At 38.0% G+C, this 24,001-nt stretch overlaps 1 protein-coding gene across 4 annotated transcripts in view; it reads right to left on the bottom strand.

The window, feature by feature from the left end:
• Gas2 (growth arrest specific 2) overlaps positions 1 to 24,001 on the bottom strand; it is a 133,049-nt gene that overhangs the window by 59,888 nt on the left and 49,160 nt on the right. For all 4 annotated transcript variants that reach the window (XM_031386799.1, XM_031386800.1, XM_031386801.1 and 1 more), the window contains one exon: positions 8,675 to 8,816. In XM_031386799.1, coding sequence (XP_031242659.1) covers positions 8,675 to 8,816 — 142 coding nt within the window. The remainder of the gene's footprint in view (positions 1 to 8,674; positions 8,817 to 24,001) is intronic.

Raw genomic sequence — 24,001 nt, 5'->3', positions numbered from 1 at the left:
TCTTTACATAAATATCTTAGAGGTCCAGCTACACCTGTGTCAGCTGGCTTTGACGAGGATGACAGTCACCTCATGAAGGTTAATGTGTTATTCAATCAACTTCAATTCAGTGACTGAGGCATGTGGCATTATACAGATAGCAATGTTAAACAGAGGAGGACACTGAATGCCACAGAAACAGAACCAAAGGCCTGAAGCCAATCTAGCTCATCAGTTTCTTCATATCCTAACTTTTTTAGGACATGGTGCTAAAATTAAACATGGAGTTTTGAGTGGAAGAATGAAAGGAAGTGAGGGAAGAAGACATTTAGGTGCCTGCTGTTTCCCTCCTGGGGAAGTGAGAGCTGTGTGAAGGAGGTACAGTGTCACTCATTTCTACATGGAAACATCAAAATAGTAGTGGTCAGAGCAAGTGAGTCCATCTGCAGGCAATGACTGACTATTAAAAATCAACACTTGACACAACTATCATGAGGTTTTTTTTTTTTTTTTTTTTTTTTTTTTGCCAAATGAGTACTGAAATTCTGATGAATTGGTATGAGTATATAGTGGCATGGAAACCAGGCTACTACACAGAAAATTAAATTTGTTCTGAAGAAGAACAATGATATAGATAATGTGAGAAACTTGGTAAGAGGAATACATAGTAATTACTCATCTCTTGCTTTCCTCATTTGCCAAACTAAAACATTTTGCACACCGAGCTCAAATGTTGACTCAATGTGGACATGTCAGAAAATCATTTTGACAAACTAGACTAAGCTCAAAGTCCCCATCATCATTCTAATAGAACTGACTCAGAGACTCTAACAGAAACAAAACTGTCTGAGATGGGAGGGGGACAAGGAGATGAAAAGCAAAAAAACAACAGTGATGTATGTATGCCATTTGTACACAATCTTAAATGTTAATGTAACACACAGAAAAAAACAAAACATTTCTTAGGAAGAATTTCACAGAAAGGCTGAATTTCAATCTCAAACTTTCATGGAATTATCCTTTATATAGTAATAATAAAATTGCTTCAAATTTTTACAGTTGTAAATTATTGTCTTCTGTCATTCACAGCCTTCCAAATATTGACTAGACTATGACAAAAATGGCCACAAAAAATACAAACAAAGAAAATACAGTGAATGGTGACTAGCATACCTGACTGATACATTGTATTGCACATGAGTCTTCACTATGCATGATTCCCCCACCATGTTATGTGTTAGAATATTGAACATGATAACAATCTAGTAGGGTGGGTTATGATGAACAAGCAAGAAAGATGAAATTGCTTAGCATTTTTAGAAATGTTAAGAAATTAGCTTAATTAAATGCTTATTTAATAAGCAAAAATACTTTCAGCATACTGCTTGTAAAATTGGATGTAGAACCCTTTAACGGCATAACGTGTGTAGAAGACACAGGAGTCTGCCTTGACTCAAAGAGAACAGGCTATGGGTATGAATCCAAACTGCAAAGATGCAAGCATGCATGTGAAGACTCATGGGTCTTATATGTGTTATATGTATAAGTAACTCTGTATATTCTCACACTGCCTATCTCATAATATCCCTATGGTGATGAGATAAAATAATACTGTACTAAGCACAGTACTTAATACAAAGGAAACACTGGCCTGATGGCACCTTGCCTCTTCATTATTATATTTTTTGTTGTTATTAGTGATTTGCTTAGGAAGACTAACTTCATTTGTTTGAGTCAATTAATATCAATCACTTTTGTTTGTTCCCATGATCATCTTATTGTACCCCTGTAGTGAACCAGTGATAAAATTCTTGGGCTAGAGAAATGACTATGCCATTAAGATCACTAGCTGTTCTTCCAGAGAACATGGCTTCAATTCCCAGCACACACATGGCAGTTCATAACCAACTGTAACCCCAGTTCCAAGGGATGTATCACCCTCACACAGACCTGTACATAGGCAAAAGCCAATGCCCATAGAATTAAAGAAAAAGTACTCTAGAATGAAAAAAAAAAGTACACTTGGGAAATGCTAATTTAGAGCATCCTATGACAATGAGTATTTTTAATACTATGGGGTAATATACTTTATGGGATGATATACATATATTTGTATATATATGCATATATATATACATATAGTTTGGCTATTACAAGTTTATACTAAATTTAAAATTAAATAATAATTACATTTGTACATAAGTTGTATTTAATACCTAAACACTTTGCACATTGATTTCTTGAGAATAAAACAATTTAATGGAGTCCATCTTCAATAATTAATCTAGAGGTATTAGGTACACAATGGTACATGCACACAAATAATACATAGTCCCCACATATATTCTCACCCATGAGGGAAGCACTGTAAGATGGAATGAATGTAGTGAAGTTCAATGAATAAACTGCAAGGACCCAGGTTTCCTTTCTCCAGCACATAGCACTCAGAATTGTGATCAGGGCAAGTGTATCCAGTTGGTTTTATTTATAGTTACTTATTTTCCCTTAACTTAAAAATATTCCTATACAACTTTCCAAATACATTCAAAGTATTCATTTCTATAAGAGATATAGTATTTAGAGATAAATAACAATGAATTCAAATCTTGGCTATCACTTGGAAGTTGCAAAATGTCGTCACAAATAATTTAATTCTCCCAACACAAGCTTTTGTTTGTGCAGTGATGTTGACTGACAGACTACAAGGGGTAGCATATGTGCTGAACTTAGCTGCCCTTGATGAACACAAAAATACAACCATCAATTCTGAGCCAATGGAGACCCTACCCTGGGAAAGGTACACAGCTGCCCAGTATCCTTTCAAGCAATTTGGATTCTTAAAAGTCCCTGAAACTGCCATCCAGTAAGCTACTCAACAGTCTTCATAAACTGAGTGTTATTCCCCTGGACATTTTCCTAGACACTGTGCAGACAACTAGTTCTGAAAAGGTATGGCAGAATTTCCAAGTAAAAGCTGATTTGGGGGATGGTTGTAAGCATCTAAAGTCACAGCACCTAGAGATGGAAGCTGGAGAGTCAGGAATCCAAATCATCCTTAGCTACATAATGAGTTGCCCTGGGTTGGCCTGCACTGGTTGAGACCATTCTCAAGAAAAAGATAAAAAGAACAAAAAAACAAACAAAACACAATAAATTAAAGGCATGAATTAAAATGTTAAAACACTATTTTTTTTTAAGTAAAAGAAGCTTCTAAAAGAAATCTAAAACAAAATAACCCTTAGAGAAAATTCCAATGAATACAAACACATGGCTCTGTGTCAGTAACGTGGCATTGTTATTCTGCATTAATACTAACACCTAACAAATAAGGATAATCATAACAATAGACTAATAACAATAATGACTTGATTTAACCCAGAGACACATTCTTACAGTTTTCAATACAGACAAAAACAGGAACAAGAACAGGGGGCATATCACACAACGGATGCAGGCACCAAGTATTGTTTTTCTGATGCAGCCAGTGACCAGGCAGTACAGGCTGGGTACAGTTATTCATGAACTTCAGAGAGTTCATCTCACTTTAGTGGAGCCATAGATTTGCTGTGGAGAATGTCTGGAACCACAGGTCACAGGCTCTATGAAAAGCCCTGCTAGTCACAATGGTGCATAGAAGAACAGAAACCACACAACAAGCACAAGCACAGGGAACCAGAATTAAAAGGGGTGACAGTCACATGAGTCACACAGTGCATGCTACACAACAGACAGCAAACCCGTTTCTCGGTGGGCAGATTCGTTCTCTGAGAAACAGATGAATAGTCATTGCGCTCCAGGTCCTATAATCAGTCAACAACATGTTGATATTGACACCAGTACTGCAAGCAATCTGTGTGCTTTTAGAGTTTCCATGACCCTCCCCGCTACCTCCCAGATAATAAAAATGTGTACAAACAGGCAAAATCAAACATGTCACTGGGGGGAAAAGCTAGCATAGTCTAAACAAGCTTCCTTTTGCTAGTTGCATATACTCCTTATAAATAAATACATCACTATTCAGAAAAATGTATTAAACATTAAAAGCCTTAGAAAAATCACATAAAAGCATCAATTTACAACATAATTTTAAAATATTTTAAACTGGGCATAAATCAAATATTTCTGACTTTAAATTATGATTCACATAAAAATAACCAATGTTATTTTAAAGGTAGTTAAAATATCTAAATTGACATTTGAAAACATGTTAATTACTGTAGGAAGGATTATTGACAAATATAGTCTAATAATTTTATATATTTCTTTTGAAATAAAAATCTAAATATTTTACTGCTTTCTAACCTGCTTTTTATTCTATGTTTTTAAAATTCACTAGAATAATAAGTGGAGAACTATTTTTGATACTAGGCTTATGAATGACACACATTTAAATTCAAAGAAATATCTCTGGTCATCTTTTTCATGTGAAGCACAAGTACAAACACTGAAAAGGCATTTCACAAAGGCTAACATCTATCTAATAGACAAGTAGGTCAGGGGAGCTATCACATGAGCACAATCAGGGCTACAGCTGCACAGGACATGCAGAAACACAGCCTCTGTGGCAGGCTTCCACACAGTTCCCAGTCACCTGGACTCTACAGCCTCAGAGTCAAACGGCTTTCATAATATGCTAACGAATGAATAGCCAGTAAGGGGTCCTCTGTGTCAATCACTCTCATTTCTGCCTGAGATGCACTAAGCAAGTTCTCCATGTCTCCAACCACATTGCCATGAATCTGCTTACTATCTAGCTTGCCAGCAAGTGAAAACTGCAGTACTTACAGCCTAACTACTCTCCATTCTTCTTTCATAGTCTGGACATGACCTTTATTGTTACGTACATATACAACCATGTCTAATGTTCACTTCATGCCTTATATCCCATTCCTTTCATAGTCTCAAGAATATGAGTTGAATTTTGATATCTATAGACCATGGCAGCTTGTTAAAAAAAAGCCAGGGATACGTATTTTTACTTTTTAAAATATCTCAGTGGACACTGAGGTTTCCATCTTTTATGGTTTCCTTTGGAGAAGTCAGTAGAAATTTTAAAAATGTGTTAATGTATGCAACTTTTTCTAAAGATCATGCTAAATTTCTTCAGTAATATACTAAGGAATCCTACATGCAGGATTTTCTTGACTTCTTTTATTATTTTGGATAATATTCACTTATTACCACTGGGGAAGTGTTGGAAACATTTTGTCAGCATACCTTGTGATTTGCTATCTCAGTTTACTTGTTAACTTAGTCTTTTATCAGTAGGCTCTTCATGGCCTTTGTCCCCATTTTGCTTTGCTCATTTTTGAAGCAATATTTGAGTTTAGTTATATCTTCTTATCTAAAAACTGGCATTTACAGGAGAAAATTCTCTCTCAGACTCTCAGTTAACATAGGCTAAGAGTGGTGTCATACACACACACACACACACACACACACACACACACACATACACACACACACACACACACACACACACACACACAGAGAGTATTTGGGAGGCTGAGACAGAAGGATCAAGAGCCCAAGATCATTCTCAGCTACAAAGCAAGTTCAAAGCCAGCTTGAGTTACTTGAGGCTCTTTGAGGCTCTGTTTAAAATAATAATTAATATAAAAAAATAATAACAATAACAATAATAGGATGACCTGCAGATCGCACCCTGTTTGCACTATGTGCTGTACAATATTCTCTTCCAAGAATCAGAAATGCAACCAACATGAGAGACACCTGGAGCTGGCAGCTGCCACAGTCCCCATTTGACCCTATATGTCCCCACCACTCACATTGGGGATTTCTTGACCTTTGCTGTTATGGAAAGAGAACAGGTTGAGTCAGCTGTGAGCAGTGGAGAACTTCTGAGAAATAATTGCAGGGACAGGGCTGCTGCAGAGGGCTCCTACTGGCTGCCTCTGAGAGAAGGCGGCTTCCTGTGTGCTCTCTGAGCAGCATGAACAGAAGCACTGTGATCTAGTTTATCACTCACTTAGACACATTCCCCCCTCCATTGGGCATCTTTTTACTTTGCTTTCTGTTCAAAACACTGGGACACAAAGGATGTTTTTCATTGAGCACCACTGAAATGAAATCTTGAGGTAGGAAAAAAAAATAGAAAAACCTTGCCCTAAATTCCCTTTTAAAGGTGAAGCGTGAAAGACATCAAGCAGAGCACACAGCACTATTGTTGTGGAAAAGTCCCAGGCCAAGGCCAGCAGCTTGGCTCTGCAGCCTCCTCAACACAGCGCATAATAAACACACCCAGGGAGAAAGGGCTCCTCTGGGAAATGAGATTTCTCTTTGTCCTTCCTCTTTATTGTCATTAATATCCACGGGCCCAGCTGTTTCCTTTCTCCAACTAATCCTAAATCAATGCTATCATATTGACCCTTTTTTTACTGGATCCCTGGGACCTATAATACATCTCCCTCTACCCACTCAGAGCCCCAGAAATTTCAAATATATTTTTAATTGAGCAGCAAAATAGAAAGCCTGATTATCAGACTTAGTTTGGTACTGATCTTAAAAATAGTTTTTAAATTTTAAAAGGCTTGAAATTTTAGATGTACTGAATCTGCTTGGATGTTTAAGCACCTTTTAATTTAAATTTACACAATAAGGTACAAAAGATAATAAAAACTAAATGTTTAAGGAATAGACTATGTAATATATTTTATGTATAAATTATCATGAACTTACATTTCATAATGCTACCTTCTTTTATAAACAGGAAGATACAGGCTATCGAATTTTTCTTTACATAACTATATAGTTGCACAGTAAGGTCACGAGAAAAATTGCTTTAGGGTCTACGGTTTCAGTATAAAATGTATTATTTATGACTTAAATTGAGTTGAGTGTTTCAGAGCATAAAGACAGCACAAATGTGAATTGCAGTGGTATTTCCAGAGAGGAATCTGGTACCACATTGACTTCTGCTAACCTCTACTGAAAGTCCTATTAGTCCAGGCAACAAAATGACTCACAGACTCAGAGAAAACCAAGCCAAGGCCACAGAGAGATCATTCAGAGCTATTTGTAACCAATTTGTTGTTGTTTTTTTTAACTATAAGTGAAAATATGCATGTTTAGTGGAAGTCTGTACAATAAACAACCTCATAAATTACTGCAGATGCTAAAGCACTTTCGCCTATGTAGCCACTCTTTGCCAGTTCATAATTTGAAGCATGAGGTTAACCTTCTCCATATACAGGTGAGACAGAGAATGCCTTCTTCACAATTGACATTTGACTGTCTAAAGCTGTAGAGAGATGATGTTTGTTTTCAAACCATTCTTCTCCATTTCATTCCCATAATCTTTATTCCATAGCCATAATCAACTAAAAGTTAAAACCTATTTGTAAAGTTGCTATTGAGCTGAAGGGGAGGCAGCTTTAACAGATGCACACACCTGTCACCAAGAATACTCAATCAAAGCCCACTTGTTCAATGACCCTTAAGGGAGCACCCTTCTGTATGTGCCACATTACTGTGTATTTATTCTCATTCATCCTTCTTTTAGATTTAGAATACCTTCTCTTCTCTGCTGAGGAATTTCGCACCTAGTGACCATTTTTTTCACATCTCATTCCCTCACCTTGGAACAGATACAAATAGCCTTAGCATAAGAAATGTTAAGTTCCCACTGTCACTGTGAGTTTACTGGCTTTTGCAGAGAAATACTATTACCCAAGCTCAGGGACAAATGCTCTATTAACTACTTGGAAGGTAGTTTATGTACTTATTCCCCTGAAGGATGCTTGGCTTATCTTAATGTTAATATTTGGTATTCTATGATTTGCTAAATAGATTTTTAGAACCTTAGACAAAAAAGCCAAAGCTTTTCCTTTTCCCATTAGATGTTCCCATTCTTCACTTTGTTATACTTTGCTGGGGCTGATTTAGTTCCAATATTCTCCATGTTAGAATTACATTGCAGGGGACTTCTGCAGTAAGCTTGGATATTTAATCCCAGAGTGTCAGGCAGTATGTTCACTAGTTCAATATATCATATGTTTCCTTCCAAGCAATTAAGACTCTCACTGTGTGGTCTGGAAATGGAGTTGCCAAAATTCAATCAGAAGACAAAACCTCAGGCAACAGCAATCTGGGAAGGTATTTTCACTGCAGTGTCTGTCTTCTCCATTACTTTAATATCCCTTATGCATAACTGATCTTTAATAAAAAAACAGTTAAATACATAAACCAGTAAACTTCAGTTTCAAAAAAGACAGAACTGAAATTTTCACCCTTCCCACAGGTGGCAACACCTTGTCCTCTCCTGGTGGAGCATAAATTACCCTCGGAGCATGGAGCATGGAGCATGGAGCATGGAGCATGGAGCATGGAGCATGGAGCATGGAGCATGGAGCATGGAGCATGGATTAGACCCTGGTGGAGGCTCTGCACACTCCAATCATCCATTCAGTTTGCATTGATAGAACTCTGTTCTGGCTGCACAATGCTTTGCCACTTTTACCCCTCTATTTTATGAACCAGGTGACCAGAAGTAAGACAGCAGGTGCATTTTTCTACCTTGACCTGGTAAAGTTACAATTGCAAGATTTCGATTTACTTCGACTTCTTTAAAATAATCTGAAAAAAAATGACAGCACACAAAAACTGTGGGTGGATACCCTGGGAGAAAAGGCAGTGATGATATCCTGAGAGCTAAAGTCTTGAAGGAAGTACATACCCAGGCCTTCAGATTCAAAAAGACATGTTTCATCAACTCCCAAATCTCGGCACCAGGATAGGAAATTGGCTGTGTTGTCTCGGGCAAAAAAGGAGCCCGAAGGTGCACTGGCTTTGCAAGGAATCTTCTTCAGTGGTAGGGTCTAGAAAATAAAGAGATTTCAGTCTGGAGGGATGCTAGGCAAGTCATTTCAGAGGTACATTAAAAATGCACTTATGCTTTCAACAAGATGCTTTGAAATTTATCTCACATTGACAAATATGTTTGTGAAGAACAGAGTGTAGTGTTATAAAAAGCTAGGAGACTGAACAATTATGTGGCTGACACACATTTTCATCTCAAGAATAGCCACTAATAACGTACATGTACACTTTCCCTAACGCCGATTGATTTTTCTTTTCTTCTGTGATTACTTTGGCTCTTTCTCTCATCCAAATAATACATCAGCCTTCTTCAAAAAGTACATAAAATCTATTTCTCATATCAATATTACAAAGGAGATGAGTGTATCCTATGATGCAAGCAGATATAGCATCAAGTAAAATACAGAGAATGTGCACAAGCTGAAACAAAAAGGCAGCAGAAGAGATCTGGACCTCACACCTCTTCACACTGGGACCAAGACGGCATCCTAAAGGTCCTCAAAGATAACCATCTCTGGTAATCCTTCCAGGCTCCTTTCATTTAGACATATGGTACAGCTTGACCATATAGAAGTAATTCATGTCTAAACTTGATGCTTACCTTTAACAGTATTTACATTCTGTCACTTCACTTTGGACTTAAGAGGAAATGCTTAGGATACGGGTGCATGTGAAAGTAGAAAACAATCCTGCTAACATTTCCCCTGGAATCTTAGCCAGGAACTTCTGCTTGGCACCACAGCAAGTGCTCCAGGCTTTTCCTTTAACAGACCAGAAACCAGTTCCCAAGCACTACACAAGGCCAAGGAATGCATGTGATGTTAAGGTCCTAGTCAAATATTTGGTAGAAGTGAGCTGAAAAAGCAGAAAGATCAAAGGAGATTAATTGTTGATTTAGATTCAGATATAGGCATGTCCTCCACTCACAGGAAAAGCAATGTGCTATGGGTTGCTGAGTTCAGGTACTGGGTATTATAATTTGGTTAAATGGTGGCCTGGCTGAGTTAGTAAAGTTTACACAGTTCTTCACAACAAGAAGTTCTGTGGCTATAGAATAAGAAATGTCTGTTGCTATGTCCTGGAAGGGCCTGCTGTCTGAGAGGCACATCTTTCCAATGAAGGTTAAAGTTAACACAGAATACACATCACTGACATTTTTACATGAATATTCAAGTATGCATATGCTTTAGGCACTATAGTTATAATAAGTTATATATACACACACATGCACACACACACATACACACACACACACACACACTTATTTTATATATGGGCCTGCCTACCTGCTAACCAACCCCTTTTTGCTTTTATTAGTATGTGTTAATTTTATTAGTATGTGTTAATTGTATAAAATATTGAGTTGCAGTGTAACATCATCATGCATGCATATAACCCTTGACCACATTCGCATTAGGCATTACTCTCTCCCTTCCCTGAGTCTAACATCCAGCACTTCATCTTCTGTGCCCACATCTTTACACTCTGGATATCACATGTGCAAAGTGTCCTTCTGAGTCCAACTTATTTGTTTAATATGGTGCTCCCCAATCTTACCCACTTCCCTGCCAATGACATAAACCACTCTTCTCTAAGCCTGATTCTTCACTGTGCAGCATCTGTCACGTTTACTTTAATCATTCTTTTATGCTCTGGATGAGCATCTAGACTGAATCCCTCCTTGGCTACTGTGAATGACAGTACAATAAGCAGAAGTATATGGGTATCTCTATGCTGTGCAGATTGATTCCTTCCAGCACATACCCAAGACTATTTTAGCAGGCTTTGCAGTAGTTCTATTTTTAGCCTTGTGAGGAATTTTCATATTGATTTCCACAGTAATCAGACTGTTTCACATTTATTGCCAATGATGTATAATCCTTCCCCATAACCTTAGCAATATTTTTTTTTGCTATACTGTAGAGTGTAAATACAATGTAGTTCTACATGATCACTTAAAAGGAACAAAACATACATATACTGAACCATAAATGTTCTCAGAACATACTCTTAGGTAGAGAGTAATATACATGTGTGTATTGTGATTTTATTCTATGATGTGTATAAGTATGCATAGATGGCCTACATATGATTTTAAATTTCATATAAAATGTCACTACTCATATTTATAAAATAAGTTATAAATATTTTAAGAAGAATATGCATCAAATTAGGCAGTAATTTCCTTTGAAGAAGGGGTTGGGTAATGAAGTAGGATTTTGTGTCACTTTAGATATCAGCTAAAATCCAGCTTCAAAATGTGTTAAGTGGGGCTAGAAAATCAATTCACTTTTAAAATTTGAGCAACTTAAATTTTAATAGGCACATGTAGATAATGGTTATTACACTAGATAGTACATTAGGTGAGAAAGCAGAGCCTTTATCTGATGTTTCATGAAATGTGTGTGACCACTTATCTACTTTTCATGAAAGGAGAGGTCATATCTCCATGCCTGCTAACCCTCTTCAGACGGACTATTCTCCATGTATAATAAACATACTCGATGGTACACACCAAAGATTTTACTTGAAGGATGACTTCTTGACATAACAATGGAATTGTTATAGCATCACTTTCAAATGGGTAGTAATGACTACTCCATGACATTGTTTGTATAACCTACCTCTGGGCCAGAGTGTTGTCCATTGTCTAACAGAACACTAGCTCTGTGATGTGCTCAGTGGGCATGCACAGGAGATACTGACTTCACTACTGATACATGGTGGCATTAAGAAGTAGTGAGCCAGATTCTGTAGTGTCTGCCACAGTGGAGGCACATGATGCATACTCATATATGGACCTCTCAACTTTAATGTCAAAGCACAACACCTTGAATTAGGTGACTAAGAGGACAACATCTCCTTAGAGGTTGAACTCGTACACAGGTCGAACTAAAACACCAAGTTTCACATGCCTGAGTTTCAGCTATTCCATGATAGCTCAAATTTGTCTTGGATTATAAACATTTTGGCATTTGGTAGTTCCTCAAATTTGAGCCAATTAAGGCTAAAATGAAGGGATAATTTCTTGTACACTGTATAAAAGTATCACCTGTCAATAAAATTCTGACGGTCAATAAGCTGAGGTAGAATTAAAAGGTGGGACATCTGCCTGAGAGAGAGGAACTCTGGGAAAGTCAGGCAGGAGTTTTCACCATTAAGATTCAGAGGAAGTCAAACATGTGAAATTGAGAAAAAGTAGCCAGCCATGTGGCAGACATAGGACAGAATAAAGAGGTTAGCTGAGTTACAAGCTAGCTGGGAATCAATCCTAGCTTAAGGCCGAGGAAAAATTTATAAATAAATGAGCCTCTATGTGATCATCAATGAATCTGACCAACACAGATAAGCCCCAAACAGTTTACAAAAAATAGGTATTATCTGTCACCTATTCCAGTTATTTAAAAAGTAAAGTAAGTGAAGCGGACTGAGAAAATGCTATCTTCCATTCCCTTTACATTGTTAACTACAATTTTATTTCTGGTATTTTAATAAGATTTTTCTTCATAAAAGCTCAAGACAGATGCCTATTCTTAATTACATTCAGTAGACATTTCAGATATAAAGCAGAAGATGATGTGGTACTAGCCAAGAAGTAATATTGTTTCTATTCCAAAAGGTATGTGGGGTGTGCTGTTCAAATATGCAGGCAATAAAGTCACTTTTTCCACAGTGGAAATAACATTTCCATTTGAATCCTTGTTGCTCTCAGATTCCCTGTATACTTTATTGAAAAGTAATCTCTCTCTCTCTCTCTCTCTCTCTCTCTCTCTCTCAGTAGAAATTTTTTTGCTGGCATTTAATATATCAAAGTGTGTAAATTCAAATACCATGTCACTTTAGAAAGGATAAAGATAAGGGCTGGCAAAATGGTTCCATGGGATAATATACTGGCCACTAATTGTGATGATCTGCAAGTGCCATAGGATGGAAGAAGAGAACCAACTCCTAAAAGTTGTTCTTTGACCTTCACATATGTGCAGTGGCACATGTGCATGCACATATACAACCAATATTTAAAGATAACAGTCTGGAGAGGTGGCTCAATGATTAAGAATAGTTACTACTCTTGCAGAGGACCAAGGTTTGGTTCCTAGCACCCACATCAAACAGCTCATAGCTACCTGTAACTTTAGTCCCAGGGAATCCAACAACCTCATCTGGCCTTTATGGGCAATATAAGCATCTGGTACCCATAAACTCACACAGGCATATAGACATAACTATATAACTAATGAATAAACCTTAAAAATAACACTAACTTTCTAAAAAGATAAAAATATGTTCTTTAAAATAAAATTACATGATTTTGAGGAGAAAAAAATTTTTTGTCATTACATTCTTGAGGACCTTGTACTTCAACACTGACTTAATACACATGCAACTGAAAACATCAGGCTAGAATTTTAAATGGCCCCTCTACTTCCTCTCTAAGACAAGTTTGATAGGATACAACTCTGGCATTTTATGCAAATTTTGTTGTGGCCATCATATTTTGATATCATGAAAAACTCAATGAGAAATAAATAGAGCTTTCTGAAAGCACAGCTTGCTTGTTTGCTTGCCACACCTTTGAGGATAATTGCTTAGTAAGTCTACCGCACTCTAATGTGATGTCCCACAGCCAGAAGCATAGAACAACACAAATTAGAACCCATGAGTTACTCAAATAAAAAAAAAAATAGAGGTCACAAAGTTGGAAAGTAGAGAGGTGGGAGTGGATCTGGAAGGAGAAAAAGGGAGGAGTTGGGATGAGTATCATAAAAATTAAAATCATGGTTTAAGAAAAAGTCCAAAGAATTAATAAAACTCTAAAAATTAGACTTAAATAACACATGGATCTTTTTAGTTACTTGGAATGATCTCTGTTATAAGATAAGGGAAATGAAGATCAAATCTAGACTCAAACTTTAAGCTTAAAAGAAACATAGGCAATAAAGGAGGTTTGGTGAGTTAGAAACCTTTGTCTGCTGAAAACTCTACCCAGAAGTTACAAAACCTCATTCATAACTACTCATAAGGAGACAACCAAAATGACTTCAGGAGTTGAGGTAAGAAATTAAGTGGTTGACAACTAAATATTAATATGGATAGACAACTAAATATTAATCAGCGATTAGCAGAAATAAGCTCTCAAGCCATGGAGAAGCCTGGAAATTTAAAGCCTTTCACTAAGGAAGAGATGCCAAGCAGAAGTTATGTGCTACAAGGACATATGCTACATGACCAACTCCATAGCAATCTGTAATAGGGAAAGCTGGGAAGACAATGAAAAACAAGATCTGGGAGGCTGGGGAGATGGCTCAGTGGTTAACACTTGCTAATGAACCCTGAAGACACCAGACACTCACAACTTTCTAACTCCAGTTACCAAAATATGCATATGTCCATATGTTCACACATATACTTACATAGGCACATGCATGTAGACAAAAGAAAATTTATTTTTTAAAAAATCTGGAACAGTAGGCACACAGGTATGTTAGGATTTTAAGGTCAGTGAAGCCACTCTGTAGAATGTTATCTTGATGGACATACATTATTATTTACTGTCAAAACTGATGAGTAGAATGTATAACCAGAAGAGTGGACTCTAGGGTGATCTTTGTGCTGCTGAAAATCTGTTAATGAAGATTCCTAGGTGACATAAATGTGCCACCCTGATGAGCTTTCCACAGAATTTTACTTTAAACTAAATCAACTCTAATATTTGGAATGACAGCCAAACTATTAAAAACAAAAATGAAAAACATGGGCTTGGTGGCTGTGGAGGAGGAGAGTGAGTAAGGCTAGGAGATGTGGCTGAAAGAACACAAAGTACAAGAAACAAAGTTGATAGGCTGACATGGTTTCTACACATTCAGAAATAACAGAGAAAAAGGATCTGCCACATTCTCATTGAAGTAAGAAATATGATGCATTAATGTTAGTTATATTGATTTAAAAATTCAGTGTGTACACAGATCCATAATGTATATCAGAAGTCACAAATATGTGCAAATTTTGCTAGTGATACCTCAGGAAAGCTGAAAAATGACATTTATGATACGTTTTATGTGGTTAAGAAACAACAGACACTTTCCAAAAAAGAAAAAGTTTTGTTTTGTTTTGTTATTTTTCTTTGCACTCAGCAGACTACACACACACACATTCACTTACTCACTTGTACATGCAGCAATAATAATCAAAGAAAAACAATTTCATAGTTTAGCAATGAATATATTTTCTCAATTTTTGTTCATTTGTTTTTTTTGAAACAGGGTCTCTCTATTCTGTAGCTTTGGCTATCCTAGAACTCACTATATAGACCAGGCTAGCCTTGAACTCCCAGAGATCTGCCAAGCTGCCTCCCAAGTGTTGGAACTAAAGGCATGCAACATCAGACCCCTTTTTTGACATTTATTTTTTACACTCCATATTCCATTCCCTGCCATCCCCCAACCCTGATCCACTCTCCGATTGTTCCACATCCCATGCCTCCATCCTACCTCCTTCCCCGACCCCCGACCTCTAAACTCCCTGGGGCCTCCAGTCTCTTGAGGGTTAGGTGCTTCCAATCTGTGTTCATTCAGAAATGATGCTCCTAACCCTCAACAGACCCTTTTTTATATGTCGTGCCTTACATGTCATAAACCCTCCTCACCCAAGTGTTATCTGTAAAACCTTCTTCTCTACTCACTGCTTAAGTATGAATCAAAAGATCAGCTTCTTAAAAACTGGAAGTTTACCTCTGAACTTTAAAAATCTGGTTCCTTGAGGAACTTATTTTAAAAACTCAGGAGACATTTAATCTAATTTGGTTCCACCTACCTTTCCCACGTCACAGCTCTGTGACAGCTGCAACTCTCTCAGGAGTGAGAAGAGAAGACATGACCAAGCTTCCAGTCTAGGTTATTCATTCTTGCTGAGGAGTTAGGGTTCAGAGTGCATCCCAAGAATTACAGCAGAAGTGCAAGCCATGGTTAAGATGAGGTTTCTGGGGGGTTTTTACAGTCCTGAGCCTAGCTGAGAAGCAGGTGACAGAGCATCAGTAGGGGGACATCTTACTAAGGATCAGCCACTGCCAGAGCTGAGTGACCTCAAGAGCTGACCAAGAGGTCAATGCCTTTCAGAAAGTGAAATTTCTGACAGACTTAAGCAAGTTGCCTATCGGGAATGAGGATGAGGCATGATGCAACTAGAAATGCTGCCCAGGAACCAAAAAGGTCTTTACACACAGCAAGTATTTATGGAATTGTATTCTCAGTCAAGGACACAAACTCCTGAGCATCCTGCAGAAGCCAAGGAGGATGCATAAGAGATGGGAGTGCTTAGCTCCAAGAGGCTATAAGGAAGATGGTGATCCTGGAAAGTGGGGGCTCTCCCAGTGTCCAGGAGGGCAGCTCTTTTTATTCTTGTAACTCACTATATACCTAGAGAACTATAGCCCCAGTTAGATTTTAAGTTTAAAGGGCTCTGGTGTTAGCAAAGATTTTTGCCTTATCTCTAAGCTGTGAGAGCTCCACTGGAGAATTCTGATCAAAGAAGTGATTAGCTGACATTAGTTATAAATGACCTGATGGTCAGATCACCATCTGATAAAAGAATCAGTTAAGAAAACTTCACTGTTTTATCACTATACAAGTTATAAAGTGTGAAGAGAGCAAACTTTAACTTCTAGTCTTCAGAGAGTATCAAAATGCCAACCATGAGAATGTGAAACAGCATACAAGTTGTTTCCCATTTGCAATTTACTATTAATAAAGTTATTTATACACACAAATGCACACACACACATGCACACTCATGCTCATTTGTGTACACATTTATACATGTGAATAACCCATACATGCATTCCATAAACATATATGCATATAAATATCTGCAAACACACATGCATATGTACACACACTTATGTATGCATGTTCACACATACTAATGCATGTGTACATACTCACAAATATGCAGTGACATATGCATGTGCACATACATATATGCATAAGTATAAACACATACATACCCTTTGCCAGAAAGCTTAAGGCTCTTTTCAGATTTTCTTAGATTTCAGAATATTTTCATAAATGTGAAATGTTAATATATACTGAGAGGAACTGAGTTATAGTAAGATGCTCAACTGTGTTTCATATACATCTCATACAGATTGTCTTGTGTAGCTGTGATTTTACTCTTTATCATCAAGGTCCCTGCTTGACTATGACAGGTCACACAAGGTTAGATGTAGGATCTTTTTTCCTATGACATCATAAACAAGGTAGAATGCTCCAGTTTCATATTGTACAAGCTCGCCTTCATGTTCACACCTATATATATAAAAACAAATGCTTTATATATGCACACATACACATGTATACACATAGATATACATTCACAAGTTTATAAATGTATTCATATATACATGCACAAATACATACATGTGTAAATGCAAACATACATGTCCTATATGCATATATGCATATATGTGTATATAAACATGTACATTTATATAACATTCTCATACATGTACATAGACATTAAATAAATATACATATGTATATGTGCACATATTCATATATATTTATACATATATTTTTCACACTTATGATATAGATAAAACAAAAATTTATCTTTCCTCATTTAGATCTCTAACCATTCTCATTTATTCTGTAAATCCCTGTCTGAAGTTTACATTCTTGACAGCCCTTCCCACCAACTGAATCCCCAAAAATGCTCCCATCATGCACTAGGAGGATACTGATTATGAGATGAGCAAAACTGCCTTTATTTTAGTAAGTATTAATCAAAGTTTACCATTATCAGTGTAAAAAGAAGAAAGGTGTCTTCCTATTAAATAAAGACATAGTGTTTATTTGTATTATAAAAGGTGGCAAAAACTTGAAAATACTACTCCCTACTCAGCTTTAAAACTTTAGACTTTATTTCAACTAATGTCAAATTACGGTTTTAAAAGGCAAGCTTTGTTGCTTCTGTTGAGCCTCATGTTTGCTGTTACTGTTGGGAAGATAGTTTCTGCTCCTAGCATCCATTTCAATAAAAGTTGGTTTGGCTTCTGTTGTTTGTGACATTTGGGGAATTTAAAAGCAGCATCCTTGGAGAATCTGGATGCTTCACCCACTGTCCACAGCAGTGCGACAGGAAGCTCTGAGGACTTCTCATCTGGATGGAGCACTTGAGCATCCCTCACAAGACTGGGCACAGAGCACACTGGGAGGCTTCCTGAGGTCAGTCTCAGGCCACAGGTTTTTCTTCCTCCACACCTGGAGGATTTTACACTTTATTCTCAGTCCTGACTGTGCCAGATTTCTTGATTTTCTCCACTTGCCTTCAATGTATCACTCTATTTACTTTTAATATGGGACAATGATTGCAATACATCTAATAGACAAGTAGGCTATGCTGTGTGAAATTAGACATGACCAGTGAAATAATGAAAGCCCAACATGCATCCCAGACAGCTTCATGCACGATATAGAATGCATATCCAAACTGCTGCCTCAGACAAAAGAAGCATTCATACAACAGCCCCAGAGAACTCAGGAAAGAGCTAGAAAGTGTGCACACTGTAAATTACCTCATCTGAAAATACCATGGCAGCTCTGTGATGTAACAGAACCTTTTTCCTGGACCACACACACACAAATAGCATGAGCACTCACATTTTAAATTACCAAGAAATCTTCAGATACTTATAAATGAAGAAATACCTCTCTTCCTTAATTTTCAGACTTATAAAAGGCTGTTGTTATAAAACTCACAGTGTTCCTCTTGTTACAAAATACCTTGCAAAGTCACTATTGATTTGTTCAAAATGCCTTGAATTTCTCCATTTAGAAACAGCTCATTTTCAAACAATTAATTTCTCATTTTCCATATGGGGAGAGTTATTTTTCTTGACACTGTATTCTACATTCTCCTGCCATAAAAGCAATGACTAAAATTAGTGCTATCAGATATCATGGAAATACTCAATTCTCTTGCCAATGAGCCTGAATGTGGTTAAGGCAGGAAGTGGGCCTGATGGGGAAGAGATGATGTCATTGTGGAAAAATTCAGTAGATTTATTTCCTGCTAAGGAGCAAACTCTGCTAATGCTGGGAAGTCACACAGAGGAAGTGTGTGCCTGTGTGTGCTCACATGTCTGCACCTTTGTGTCTGTGTATGCGTGCGTCTGCTGGAAGACAGGGGTGCTTGTGCGTCTGTCTGCTTTTACTTGCGTACATGTGCATGTATGTGCTAGTGTGTATGTGTGTGTGCGTGTATTTGTGAGCCTCTATGTGTTTAACTTGTTTCCAATTCAGAATGTACTGGAATTGTTAACTGTTTTCTGATGTGTTAATTTGTTTCATTTTCTGTCCCATGTGTTTTTAATGGAAGCTGTTTACACTGGCAAGCAACAGCTTATGAATTGGGCTTGTGACAGACTGGTGCCACCTCCTGGGAGGTGGTTCTTTCCAAGTATTCACAAAAACCTGCCTCTGCTGGAATTCAGGCAGGTGTCTAGGCAGATATTACAGTTGCTGGCCTATCTCTTCCTTCCCTCCCCTTTCCTGGGAGGCGGGCTCTCATGAACATAAAGTAGAATTTGAAATTCTCTTGGCATTGCCCAGCTCACAGACCTCTTTAGAAGCATACAACACAACAAAGGGGAGCTGGAGGTAGGGGTGGGGGCACAACGCCTTTCTCTTATTTAGCAAGGTTGTTCTCATGGGCAGGCTGCCATCTAACCGTGGGCAACAAACAAGAAAGAAAATGAAGTGAGTGAGGTAGGTGAGTGAAGCTCTACCCAGTGGACTCTAGTTTAACATACTCCCTAAGTTCAGTGACACAGTGAAATGTCCCCTTCCTCATAGTCACAGCTCTCCTGCATGAAACTAACTTTCCTATGGCTTTGCGGGTCTTGTCTCAGGAACACTGCCTTGTCACCATAAATGCTGAGTGTCCTGAGAGATGGCTGTGGGGGTTTTCACAACACCTCTACTCCTAATCATCAGCCACATGCACAGAAATCTCCTCCCCAAGGATGTGACCTTAACATGTACCCACTGGCCAACCTTCCATCACATTGTCAATTATATTATATAGTATAATATAACATGCACATATACATCATAGCTATAGAATATTTACAGCTCATTGGGTACCGAATTGCTAAAGGTTGATAAAATGAGGATCTTGCTATGCCATATTTTTATCCCCTTGTCAGCTACCATTAGCCAACAGTCACACATTCTCAGAGTTGACAACTGTCGTTACACACTGACCTGAGCACTGGAATTCTCAGGCTCTCTCCTGCACTTTCACACAAACTACTTTTACCTTGGTTGTTAAATGGTACTTAGGTAGATGGCTAATTAAGGTTCCCGAGAAGAAACAATCTTCTCATTTTCCGGTTTCAGTCATTTTATAGTACAATCAGGACCACTTATGGAAAAGAAATATATACATGGTCTCATCTCTATGTTTTTTCCAGCAACTGGAAGATTCCTAATTACTGTAATAACACCTCACTTCAGGTCAGAAGTGTCTCCGGAGGACCCACTGGGTGAGTTTTCAGCAGTCATTCTCTCTATTAATTCTCAGAGCTGACTCACTATACACAGTACTAGCTGCCCTCACTCACCTGATTATCACTGCATGCAACTGTGGAACACTGTAGAAACAGACCTTAAGTCCTCAAAATGAACAGATCCTGTCAATACTAATTAGTTCACTTCTATCCATCCCCACCTTCACCTTAGGCAAGCTGTGACCTCTTTCCAGTTGCACTTGGCCAGTTCAGATAAATACAGTACACACATCAGCCCCTGGATCACCTTCAAATCAGCCATCTCCTTTCCATAAAATGTTCCAGCCTGCAAGATGGCTCAGAGAATAAAGGAGCTTAATGTCACCTGATGACTTGAGTTCAATCCCTGACATCCAGCTGACATTCGCAGCTTCGCCCTCCACATATAAATGTGATGTACATGTGCTTATGCACACAACACATATGCACACACATAAATAAATATTTTGAGCACAGAAAAGTTATGCTGAAGGTGTAACTCAGTGGTGGACCACACTCCTGGTGAGTAAGTAGTCCTAGTTTCAATCCCAAGTACCACAAAAATAAATTAACATAAGTGCAATACTAGAATCATCATAAGGCATACAAAAGCCACATAACCTTCTTATTTAAAAACAATCTAATATATCATCAAAATCTTTCAGTTTCACAACTCATTATAGGCAAATTTAAATTTTGAAATTTACAAAATTTTATTGCCAAATTTGGATAAATTAGTCGTTTCCCATTCCCAAGTGAACTGTCTAATATAGAAGCATTTTCCACAGAAGATCTGTGCTGTAAGGAAGGAGTTCAGAGAGTAATGTGACTTGGTTTGGATACTGGCTCCTGGCCTTTCCTTAAAGGCATGCTTAAGCTTTAGCAATTGCAACAGAACATTGCTACTTACAAAGTTAAGAATGAATGCATTAATGTAACTCATAATATTTAAATAAAATTTATGATTTTGTGTTAGGTCATATCCGTAGCTATTCCGGGGTACAAGCGATCCACATTCTGAAGTACAGGTTGAACATTGCTGGCCCCTGGATTATAGGTCTTGTCCTAAAATTTCTTCTGTGGGGCAAGACAGAGACAGAAGCGAGAGAACTCAGTCTCCAGGAACAAGCAGGTCCCAGGAGGCATGCTTACTGCTGCCTCTCTCCTAACCCTAATGAGAAGAGGTTATCCAATATCCTGGGCTAGCCTAGGACTATGCTTATGTGCATAAACATCTCAGCTAGCCAGATTTAAGAACTTACATTTAGCCTGAGCTGACAAGCTAACAGGTGTCAAAACACTGCAGTCTAGCTAGGAATGGATTGTGTTTCTTCTCACAGCAAGACTCAGAAATTCCTGGCGAGCTAGTTATATACCCTCAATATATATTTAAAATCTCAAGCACCATGCAATGTCTTTCTCTCCCAAGGAATGAGATTGGGAAACTGATAATCTGAAAAGGACAAGCAATGATTATAATATAAAATCAACAGAGCAGTGAACTATGACTGGACAATAAGCTGTCCTGTGTGCACTACTCTCCCAAGCGTGGCCAGGGATGTGTCCAGTAAGCACTTACTACACTAATGCCCATGCAGAACTGAGGCTGCCACATACTCAATGACATTAGTTGGTGCTATAATGGAGGGTGGAAGTTAAAACCTAGAAAATGTAATGTGGCAGGCAGGGTACAGTGCATGTCTCATTAGGGTATAGGTTTGAGGTCACTCAGTAGGACTTATCAAGATCTGTTTTGTAGTAAAATCTTGGTTGCTTTTCTTGTGCTATGAGCAGGTACCTGACAAGGAGTAATATAGGGGAAGGGGTTGTTCTAGCTCAAGGCATAAGCAGAAATACACTCCATCATGGTGGGGAAGGCATAGGAGCCTGCCCTGCGTGTAAGTGACATGTCCCGGCTACTAATCTTGAGGCCTGTCTGTAGAAACTTACTTACTCCAGGGAAGTTGCACTTCATAAAGATTCCCCAGCCTCCTGAAAAACACCTCCTGCTGAGGTTAAGAGCTCAAACAGGTAATCATGTAGAAAACACTTCATATTAAACCAAGGTAGATGTGAAGAACAGGATGGTTAGGAAGGGATGGAACTGTGACTGAAATACGTTCCTTCAATATTAATATGGTCAGAGACTCTGAGAAGGGGAGACTGCAAGGAGATGCCTAACTCTCAGGATATGTCTGTCAAAACAGAATCATGCCAACCATCTCCCTGGATGATTGGACCACTAGAAACCAAACTACTTTAGAAGCAAAGGCTTTTACATGTAAATTAAAAAGCCAACATTCTAAGTTGCTCTATAGCTCAATAACACAAAGGGAAGATCTGAACTCAGAGTTCCCAGGCTAGAGCCCATCTGTAGAGCCTGAGTCCAGGTAAGTAGGTGACATCATCATTTCCCGTCTCTGTTCTAAGGCTTCTTTCCAGTTCTTATCTAACTGACCTGGATTGTACACTATGCTCTAGGAAAAGAAAGATACTTGTGAGAACTGGAGAGACATCTTTTTATCTAAGAGTACACCAAAAGTAGAACACTTTTCACTACATACAGGTTATTTTGCTAGATTTTTCTGAATGCATGATGCAATGAATATTCCCATTAACTGTCAAAGTTCTCAGTTCCTGACACATTAATAAGTTCTTGTTTTTTAATGAGTGTTTGTCTACATGTATAAATATGTACCACATGTTTGTCTGGTGCCTGTAAAAACCAGAACAGGGCATTAGAACCCCAGAACTGTAGTTAGAGACAGTTATGAGTCACCATGTAGGTTCTAGGACAGTCCTCTGGAAGAGTAGTCAGAGTTCCTGCCCATGAAGCTACCTCTTCAGCTCCTAGAATAGTTCTTATATGATACAAGCACCAAATAACATTGCATACAGTAGGAATATCAAATTCAAACTACTACCCAGTGGGACCTGCAAAGGAATCCCAATCACATCTCCATACACTCAGAGACAACATAAAAAATTAATGCATTTAAAGCATAGAAGACGACTTATAACAAAATAAGAGCTTTTCACTCACACAACAATCAATACCCTCTTTCTTGGCTTCGATCTATTAGAATGGAAAAGTTATGTTTCTTAATTTTTATAAATAGAAAAACCAGAATCCCGTATACATATGCTTCACACAGAACTCATGTTATCCTGCACACAACCTCCAGGTCTGTATACACAAGGACCAAAGACATTTCAGCATTCCAATGTTATAAAACTTATACTGCCCCACACCTCACGGGTTGTTATAAAGCATGAAAACAAGATGGTTTCAAAAAAACCACATGCATCCCAGACATGGGGGAGGGTAAGTCAAGGAGAACCCTAGGAGAATCTTGAACACATACTTGTAGCTTCAGAGGACAGAACAGGAGCTGGGTGAAATTACAGGACAATATGCAAACACCCCTGCCTTTTAGCTGTTCAATGATGGATGCTGAGCTTCTGCAGTAGAATACTGCATCCTTGAGCTACTGAAAGTCTACCTTTCCATGACACACTCTGACATGTTATTTTTAGGATTTACTTATTACTTATTTACATGTAGGGGTATTTCACCTGCATGGATGTCTCTGAACCACATCCATGCAATGCCTTCAGAGGCCAGAAGAGCTATCAGATCCT

This window comes from Mastomys coucha, unplaced genomic scaffold (genome assembly GCF_008632895.1).
Source record: "Mastomys coucha isolate ucsf_1 unplaced genomic scaffold, UCSF_Mcou_1 pScaffold21, whole genome shotgun sequence".
NCBI classification, from domain to species: Eukaryota; Metazoa; Chordata; class Mammalia; order Rodentia; family Muridae; genus Mastomys; species Mastomys coucha.
Note: the sequence above shows the minus strand (reverse complement) of the source record. Positions and strands in the feature narration are given on the sequence as shown.